General features: G+C 40.3%; 1 protein-coding gene across 1 annotated transcript; it reads right to left on the bottom strand.

The window, feature by feature from the left end:
• Window positions 1-5,260: 5,260 nt before the first annotated feature.
• BMP15 (bone morphogenetic protein 15) lies at window positions 5,261-9,959 on the bottom strand. The gene is made up of 2 exons (XM_081792417.1): window positions 9,635-9,959; window positions 5,261-6,117 (listed from the first exon to the last, which is right to left on the bottom strand). Exons 1-2 carry the CDS (start codon window positions 9,957-9,959, stop codon window positions 5,261-5,263), a joined length of 1,182 nt encoding a protein of 393 aa, XP_081648543.1.
• Between the last annotated feature and the right edge of the window lie 236 nt (window positions 9,960-10,195).

Here is a 10,195-nt window from a genome sequence, read left to right on the forward strand (position 1 = left end):
TACTAACAATTAATGGTCTGATAATGAAGTTTAGAAAAAAAATCTTGTTATAATAGCATCAAAGAATAAAAAAACTTAGGAATAAATTTAAAGTGTAAGACATATACTGAAAATGACAAAAAATTGAAAAAATTAAAGAAGAATTTACTATTGAAAAAATTAAGTCCTAATAAGTAGAAATATATTCCATGTGTATAGATCAGAAGACTTAATAATGCTAGATGGCAATACTACCCAAACTTATCTACAAATTCAATGCAGTCCCAATTAAAAAAAACAGCTGGTATATTTTTTTCTGAAATTGAAAGGCTGAGCCTAAAATTCACATGGAAATACAAATGACCCAGGATAACCTATACAACTTTGGTAAAGAAGAAAATATTTGGAGGAATTACATTTACCAATTTCAAAACTTACACAAAGCTGCAGTCATCAAGACAGTGTTATCCTGTTGTAAGAATAGACATATGGATCAAGGAAACAAAATTGAGAGTCTAGAAATAAACCCCTATATTTATGGTCCATTTTCAACAAGGGTGCCAAGATGGTTCAATGGGGGAAAGACTAGTCTTTCCAGCAACTGGATATCAACATGCAAATGAATGAAGTTAGATTTTTACCTCATACCATATGCATAATTAACTAAAATGGATTAAATGTTACAGCTAAAATTATCACATGCTTAGAAAAAGACATAGGTGTTAATCTTTATGAACTTGGATTATTCAATATTTTTACATGACACCAAAAGCACAAGCAACAAAAGATGAAAATAGATTATGTTGATTTTTTCCAAATTAAAAATTTGTGTGTTTCAAAGGACACCATCCAGAAAGTTAAAAGAAAACACACAGAATTAGAGAAAATATTTGCAAATCATATATCTGATGAGGGACTAACATGCAGAATATTTAAAAAAAAAACCTTTTACAACTCAATAATAAGAGATAATTAAAAACTGGGCCAATGACTTGAATGGACATTTATCTAAAGAAGAAATGCAAGTTGCAAATAAACACATTAAAAGATGCTCAACATCATTAGTCATTAGGGAAATGCAATCAGTCAAAACCCCAGTGAAATACCACTTCATCCCCACTAACATGGCTAAAATAAAAAAAAGACAATAAGAAGTGTTGGTGAGGATGTACAGAAATTGAAACCTTCATACATTGCTGGATTGTAAGATGGTACAGCAAATTTGGAAAACAGTTTAGCATTACTCAAAATGTTAAACAGAGTTACAAGTGATTCAATATTACTACTCCTAGAGGATTGAAAATATAGGTCCACACAAAAATTTGCATATTAACATTCATGGCAGAATTATTTTTTTTGCTTTTCTTCCAAGTTTTTATTTAAATTCCAGTTAGTTAACATACAGTATAATATTAATTTCAGGTGTAAAATTCAGCGATTCAAAACTTACAACACATGGTGCTCATCACAAGATGGCAGCATTATTCATAATAGCCACAGAGTAGAAACAACTCAAATACCTAACAAATGATGGATAAACAAGATGTGGTATATTTTACAATGCAATTTTACTCAGCAATAAAAAGAAATTAACAACACAAATGAATGTTGAAAGCACTATGCGAAGTTGAAGAAGACAGTCACAGGGGCGTCTGGGTGGCTCAGTTGGTTAAGCGTCTGACTTCGGCTCAGGTCATGATCTCATGGTTTGTGAGTTTGAGCCCTGAGTCAGGCTCTGTGCTAACAGCTCAGAGCCTGGAGCCTGCTTCAAATTCTGTACCTCCGTCTCTCTCTGCCCCTCCCCCATTTGTGCTCTGTCTCCCTCTCAAAAATAAATAAAATAAAAAAAAATACTACAGTCACAAAAAGCCAAATATTATATGACCTGACATATAAACATCTACAATCCATAGAAAAAGAAAGTTGGATTAGTGGTTACCAGAGGCTAGGGTTGGGGTAGAGGGATAGAGATTAATGGCTATTGGGTAAGGGTTTCTTTTTGTGGTAAAATTGTTGCGAATTTTGTGCAACTCTGCATATTCTAAAACCCACTGAATTGACACCTAATATTGTGGCTTTTATGGTATGTGAAGTATATCTCAATAAAATGGTTACTTTTAAGAAATGGAGCTAATGCCTCCTTTTCATAGTACTATTAGAACTAAATGAAGGTGTGAAGCCTTCTTTTACAAAATTAGGCACCCAGGGGTGCCTGGGTAGCTTAGTCGGTTAAGCGCCGCCTTCAGCTAAGGTCATGATCTCATGGTTCATGGGTACGAGCCCTCCGTTGGGCTCTGTGCTGACAGCTCAGAGCCTAGAACCTGTTTAGGATTCTGTGTCTCCCTCTCTCTCTGCTCCTGCCCTGCTCGTACTTTGTTTCTCCTTCTCTTTCAAGAATAAACGTTAAAAAAAAAAAAAACTAACATTAACAAAATTAGTCACCCAAATATTTGGTGGAACTGACAATAAATTTCACCTGCTTTCCAGCTTGGTCCAGAATGGATATAATATATCCATTATATATTTCAGGTAAATTCCACAGAGCTCCAGGGTCAGAATCAAGCTTAAATGCCTGCTCCTTTTGCACCCATACATTGAATGAAGTTCTGGTCTATTCACAGGGAGAACTGAAACAAGCAAAGTAGACTTTGCTTCCTGCTTTCCCTTTCTGGACTAAGTAACCATTCCTCCCCACCCAACTGTGGAGATAGACTCACTCATAGCCTCCTCCACTAGCAAGTTATTGCTTTCCTCCCAGAAGAATGTTTGAGGTATATATCTCTTACTTCAGACTTGAGAAAAAATGCTGAGCTGAAAGCAGTATTTTAAAAGAAGAGAGAATCCACAAATGACCTCATCCAGCCAGTGTTTTCCTTGGGTATTCTAACTCAAGGCTTAATGGATAATGTGGCAAATTAACCCTGAGCCCTCCATAAAAAGATTAAGTTTCATATCTATTCAGGACTCATCAGGCTAGGACACCATGATTTTCTGAAAATTCTGAACAACACTGAAATACTGAACTCAGAATCTGGTCCTGTGAGCAAAGTCTGTCTTCAGGCCTGTTAGGTATTTGTGCCTACCCCAGGCAGGCTGGGTAAATAGCTTTACTGGAAGCCCACATTTATTTTCCTATGTTGACTTGCAGCATATTACAGTGATTTCAAAACTTCCTCATTCAAGAACATAACTGTCACATTCTAGTATAATTTGAATCATGGTTTTGAAATAATGGGGCACAAAGATAATGTTAGTTTCTATACAAGTTATATCATATATTGCATTTATTCCAATGGGAAATTAATTAAATGTGAACACTAGAATATTCTATGCTAGCAAGAATGTGTTCTCCCCTACACACACAGTATCACTGTTTTATGGTTGTATCCATGGAGAACCTACTACATGCCAGGTGCCAGTAATTTGGAAATGGGTAAAACATAGTTGAAAATCCCAAAGGGAGTTCTATCTTTTGGTAACAAAGACAGTTACACTAGAATGTGTTAAAGGAAAGCAAATAGTGCTAAATGAGCACAGAGGCAGGGAATCTACTTGAGTCTGGGGTGTAATGGGGACATTGAAGAGATAAAAAAAAAAAAATACCTGAGCTGATTCCTAAAGATATAATAAAAAAAAGGTAGATAGACCAAAGAATGTTAAGGAACAGCTCCTCAGGAAGAATAAAATTTGTGCATTTATAGATGTGTAAGATACTTGGTCTAGCTGGAACCAATTATTTGAGAAGGGAGTTATTTTGATGGATAGGTAAGAAAAATGGGCGGATTACATTTAGAAAATATGTGCACCCACCCTAAATCAGTCCCATCACACTGGAATGGCCATAAAACTAGTCAAGGAAAAGTTGGGCAGGGTAAATGCCTTACTGGGCTTCCTCAAAGGGGCCCCTTGGGGAAGGTTGATCACTAGCAGGGTTGCCTTAAAAGAGAACTTCATAGTAGCCTGCAGCTCTGCCCTTGGAGATTAAGGTTGAGCTCCTGACCATAGCTAACGGGAACAAAGGAAATAAATTCCTTCCATCCACTCTCTCCCAATCCCCCAAACATTCAAGTTTCTCTTTAACAACAAAAAATGATTTATTTGTAACACACCCCATTCTCCATCACTTCAGCACAGCATAGGAGTAGAAAAGTCACACTGCATCATTTAGTCCAAGGCGGAACTTCATGTCTCCCCAAACAGCAAGCCCGTCTCCCCCCAGATATCCAGCCCAGAGCCAAACTGAACACACAAATAGGCAAGCCCAGAATGAAGTTGGCCCCAGGCCTCAGCACATCTCACCCTTTCCCCACAGCCCTTTAAGCTTCCTGGCTGCAGCCTTCTACCCCTCCACCCCCAACCAGGGCAAGGCATAGCCTCAGAGCTACCAGGGAGCTTTCTTTGTGGGATAATTAACAAGAATTTAAGTGTTATATAAAATAACGTCCTGTGAAATCCATTGTTCCCTAGAAAGTTTAAAATAACTCTCCCATACATAATCCTAATCAGCAATGACGGCTCTCCCTCTCTTCACCATAGCTGCAGATGGTTTTGAAAAGACTATCCTCTCAGCTCCATACTCAAGTTTTCCCTTTGGCCTTATTAAGGGCTGTTCTCACCAGAGGATAGGAAGAGAGCCCAGGTACTTTCCCCAGGTTCAGAGGCTGAGAGGAAAATCCCTGATATCTTGGAAAAAAAAAAAATTCCTTCTGCTTCCCTCCAAAGATTTTAATGGAGATTATTGCTTAAACATTTTTTTAATCCATCTGAGGAAAGTTAGTTTTAGATCCAGAAGGCAATGCAAACAGAAACAGGCACTCTTTCAGATTAGGTACTAGTTTTGAGGGTACAGGAGGCAAGACAGAGGAGTATAAAATCTCAAGTGGCTTTCTTAGCCCAAAATCTTCTAGAAAGCCTCAAAAGATGGATACTAGGAAGGTTTCACCTTTGCAGGCCTTGGTAGGACCATTCCAAAAGTTCTACTGTCATGGACTGGTGACTTTTGACAAGGTCACAATAAAAAAAGATGGGTATCTCCAAATGAACATCTTTAAGGGCTCTAATGGTGAAAATGTACAAATGCTTGGACTCAGAACTGTTTGTATAAAGTGAGGACCTCATACATGGGGGAAGAGACTTAACAACACCGTAAGGAATGGAACCCACAATAGGTAGAAGATCACAGATAGAACACCACTTGCAGCCTTAACATTGATATTTGTTTTGTTATGTTAAACTCTTTTCCAATTCCTCAGGAAACCTGAGCTAGCTTTACCCTTTGCTGTCACCTGCATGTGCAGGACTGGGCAATCATATCTTCATACTCCTTATACAAGATACTCCCATTTGCTTCAACCAGAAGGATGCTAATGGGAACATACTTGTATGGAACACAGGAGGGCTGAGGGATGCTCTGGTCTACCAGCTCATTGACAAGGTTCTGGATAATGGCATGATTAGGGGAATTAAGACCATAGTGTAGTACCCGAGGGCAGATTCCCTTACAGTAGTTTGGAGTATATAGATGGGGAGCAATAATCCAGTGATCCCAGCCCAGCTGATGGAAGCTGACTTGGAAAGGGTGGAGGGAACACTGGTTACTTTTAAGCCCATCATGTTCCCTGAAGGGACCAGAGACCCCAGATGTGATACTGTCTGTTTGCCGGGCCCTCCGCAAGAGGAGAGAAGAGTCATCGTCCATGAATTCCTCCAGGCCTCTGGGGAGAAGTTTGGCCTTCTGAACACTTTCATGAGTATCATTGAAGTAGAGTAACAAAAATGCAGTGTCCAAGGATGAAGTTCCATGCCACTGAAGCTCAAGAATGTCACTACCTTTTTGTTGTTGGCACATGAAGTAGAGTCGTAGAACCCTGCGCCCCTTCTTATTCCAGAGCCTTTGAACATGTTGTGTGATATCCATCTCTGTCCAAGCTTTAGACAGCATGGAAGGCTTTGAGGAATATCCTCCTGAAGAAGGAAAATGGTTGGTTGGGCCTTTCTGGACCCAGGGCTCCACATGGCAGGAGAGATGGAAACGAGCTAGGTGGAGCTGATGGCGATAAACCACAGTGGCTTGGACCAGTTGGTATGCTACCCGGTTCGGTCTCAGAGGAAAGTCCAGGGTCTGTATATTCCAGGGGCCTTCAACAGCAAGAGAGAACAAGAGTAGAAGTTTAACTTCTTATCTCCTAGCCTGAATCTCCTTCACAAACCTGCTCATTGCAAACTGACAGCTGCAAGCAGCCCTAAAAATAAAGCAAGATCATGATAATCACCATCATTTGTTGAGCATTTACTATTAGATGTTTAATACATTACCTCTTTAATCTGCAACAGCCTTATGAGATAGTAATTATTCCCATATCCTTTAGACATGCATGAATTAAGAATTAGTTCTCCTGTCATATTATACAAATGTAACTTTGAGGTAACAATCCAATATTGGGGGCTATCTATGGCCTGCCATCAATTCGAACGTGGGGCCAAGATGCCAAAAAGTAATTTTGTCTACTTACCCCTAGTGAGGGCAGCTGTTTTGCCATTTCTATCTTCTATGTTAAGAATTGTTTCCTGAGCAGCTGTTCCTTCTTAAACCATTTCCCCCTTAACCCTCAGTCTCTCCCTTGTTCATTACTTACTGGAAATTATTCTTCATGTACCACATTAATTGTACTGCAGTTCCCCAAATACCATTTTCAACAAGGTCTTGTCCTATAAATGTTTTGTTTCCTAAGAATTCTACTAGAAACTGAAAGCCTTTTGGCGATTAAGTTTTAATCCAAACTGTAATGCTGACACCTAGTGGCCAAGGGTTGGTCTGGGGCTGAAATGCTCTGAATTTCTGTATCTTCTGGAAAAGATCAAGAGCAAAGATTACAAAAACCAGGCATTGCAGGAAAAAGCCTCCTTTTATCTTCAAACACCTTATCGCTAAACATTTGCATGTTAATTTTCATATTATTTACCTAAGCTTCCTTCTTCACTGAATCCACAAGCTTGGATTCTTCAGTAGGCCTGGAATGGTCAACGTAGAAGTGTTTTCAAGGTCTTGAAACATCAGGATAATTTTTCAAAGTTCAGATTCAACTCATGCTTAATACACCCTTAAGTTTGGGGCACTGGACATCATTCACACAATTCCCAAGCCAGGCTTCTATTTGCTTTCTCAAGTTATTCTACACTCCCATCCTATAATCATCTTTCCAAGAGGCCCACCAATACACCTGCCCCACCCTGCCTAAAAAGGTGCCCAACCCAACCTCTAGCAGGCTGTCTGGTGAGGAACTGCCCTTTACTTTCAGGCCTTGAAATCACATTTCCTGAAGCATGGTGGAGTAGTTAGGAATCAGAGCTAGGAAGGGTCTGCTCAGACCTTTTCAGGGAAATGACTGACTTACACATCCTGTGTGATTGAACCTGGCATATTTCTGCAGACAAGCTCAATTCAGCTGGGTCATCTCCTAATGGAGACTTGTGACTGGATGTTCTTGTCCTCTATTTCTGGATCCTTTCCAGATTCCCTAGATGCCAGTACATCCCACGGTGAGACCAGGATAGTGGCCTAATTCTAGGCATCCTCATCTAGCCCCATATAATCTGTACAAACTTGATTTGTGCAGCTTTCTGCTGCACTCAGAATGAATTCCAGATTCCTTATAATAGCCTACAAGTCCCTGCCTCTCCTCAGCCTCCTTTCCTGCCACTCTCACACAATGCTAAGTTCCAGTCATACTGATCTTCCTTCTGATCTTCAAGTCAGACAAGCTTGTTTCCACCTCCTAGGCCTTTGCATACATGGTTTCCTCTGCCTAAATCAGACTTCTCTCTGCCCTTCCCATGCCTAGCTTATTTTACAGACCTCAGCTCAAATGTCACCTCTTCAAAGATGCATTCCATGACAATCCCATGTAAAGGAAGGATTTATTATTTTCTAGCAAAACAAATTATTTCATTATTTGAGAACACTTAACCATGATTTGCAATTACCAGTGTTTACTTATCTGTCTCACCCATGAAAACTGTACCTGTCTTGATCATATCTGTATGTCAGCATGTAAAACTGTGCCTATCCCTCTGTAGGTGTTAAGTATTTATTGAGTGAATCTCCACCCACGCCAAGCTATTTTCTCTTTCCTTAATCAGAATGCATATCTCTGCCTCTATGCACAGTCTCCTTCCTCCTTCCTCAAGGTCCATCTCAAATATTAGCTCTTCAGTGAAGTCTTTCACTGTCTTGCTGCTTCCCCTTCCTGGCTTTAAGCAGTGACCTATTTCTTCTTTCTTGTCCTGGGAGACCTACTGCTTATCCTTGTCAAAGCATTTGTTATGCTTTAACACTATGATGTGATTATTTATCTATACCAACTTGATGGGAGCTCTCAGAGGTCAGGGAAACAGTTATTTGCCTCTTTAGACCCAACCCAAAGAGTGCCTGGCACTCAATTAAAATCTGTTGAGTCAGCACAGCAGGATGTTTAAAAGCACAAACTCTAGAGCCCAAAATCCTGGATTTGACACTCAGCTCTACCAATTACTAGCTGTGTTATATTGAGTAAGTTACTCTGAATCTCAGTTTCTTTTCCTATAAAATTATTATGTTAATAATACCTACCTTATATGATGGTGCAGAGGATTAATGAAGATAATGTTTGTAAAGTACTTTGCCCAATGCCTGGAACATAGCAAGCTCACAGTAAAGATTAGCTAGGGGAATATTGGTTGTTTCACTTAAAGGAGGGAGTGTAAACTACCGAAAGCCCAAAATTGATCTCACCAGGTTCTCAAGATTTCCTTGAAGTCGATGCTTTCTGCATTCCCTAGAGAGCCCTGCACTTCAGAAGCTCACTGGTTTCCTGGAACAGTATCTAACAAAGATATTTTTTAAATCAAGCATGATGGGAACAAAGAAAATTCCAAAATACCTTTGGTACCGAAAACCCAAGTAGCAACATGGCCTTAATAGAAAAACTGCTTGGTATTCAAGGATATCTAAACACTTGAGAAGTTATGAGTAGACTTTAGAATCAGGCAGACTTGACCTCAAATCCTACCTCTGTCACCCACTGTCTATGTGAACTTTGCAAGTTATTTGGCCTCTCTGTGCTTTAGTTTTTATCTTTAAAAATTAGGCTAATTGCTCCATGACAGCTAATGGTAATAGTCGTTCTTAAGGATTATATACAACAGCAGATGTTCACCTAACTAGGTATACAGATCTTTGGATGTTAATTTGGTTCTGTCCATTCTTACAAATTTCCCCAACTCAGCATCCTGTACTCTTTGCTCTTCTAAGAATAAAACCACACATAAACAGCCCTCTACAAGAATACATAGTAGTATTTCTCAATTATAGTTTTCAGTGACATAAACAATAAGACTTTCTTTGAAAGATAGGAGCTGACATATCATTCAGTTGTCCTGGGGTCTGAGAGAGATTCCTCAGGTAGGGCCCAAGGCAATCTGTTCTTAAACCGGGGCCCTAAAGGGAAGCAGGTTTGGAGCTAGCTTCTCCCAACTTTTCCATCCTTTGAAATCTAAGCCTGAGAAACAAATCACCCACCAGGCAATGAAGCCTGATCGTAAACTCACAGATCCCCTTTCCCTACACTCTTTTCCCCCATTTCTCTTCCCTCCAGGACAGTATGGTATAATAACTCACCTCTGAGAGGCCTCGCTACATCAGCCAAGGGTCTCACCAGCCTCACCATGGTGGCCCCAATGGTGCGGTTCTCTCTAGGGCGCCCACGTGCATCAGCTGAACGCTGGTACAACTCCAGCATGTACCGCAAAGGATGCCCTAGGACAGGTGGCTTCCTCTGCTGCTTGCCAGGAGCTCCTTCCAGCAGCTCCCGAATCAGGGGCAAGGAAGGGGCATCAGCCATGAGGGCATTAGAGGGCTGCCCTATCTTTGCCATTTGGACCCCATGTTCCATAAAAAGCACCAGTCCCCAAAGAAGGATTCCAACGATGCTGAGACAGGCCATCTCAAAAGGTGTGCTGTTCAGCAACACGCTGTATCCCAAGCCCAAAGGATGTCGCTCTGAGTCTTTCCTTTCACATAGGTAAGCGCATCTGGCTCCAAACCACAAAAGATAGGGAGAGAAAAAAATGAAAGGCAAGCAGATAGGCCCTATGTTGATTCCTCTGGGAGGATTTCTGGACAGAAGGAGGTCTCTTAACTTGGCCTCTTTGCATCAAAACAAACAGAAACAACAGGTGG

This window comes from Panthera onca, chromosome X (assembly GCF_046562875.1).
Source record: "Panthera onca isolate mPanOnc1 chromosome X, mPanOnc1 haplotype 2, whole genome shotgun sequence".
NCBI classification, from domain to species: Eukaryota; Metazoa; Chordata; class Mammalia; order Carnivora; family Felidae; genus Panthera; species Panthera onca.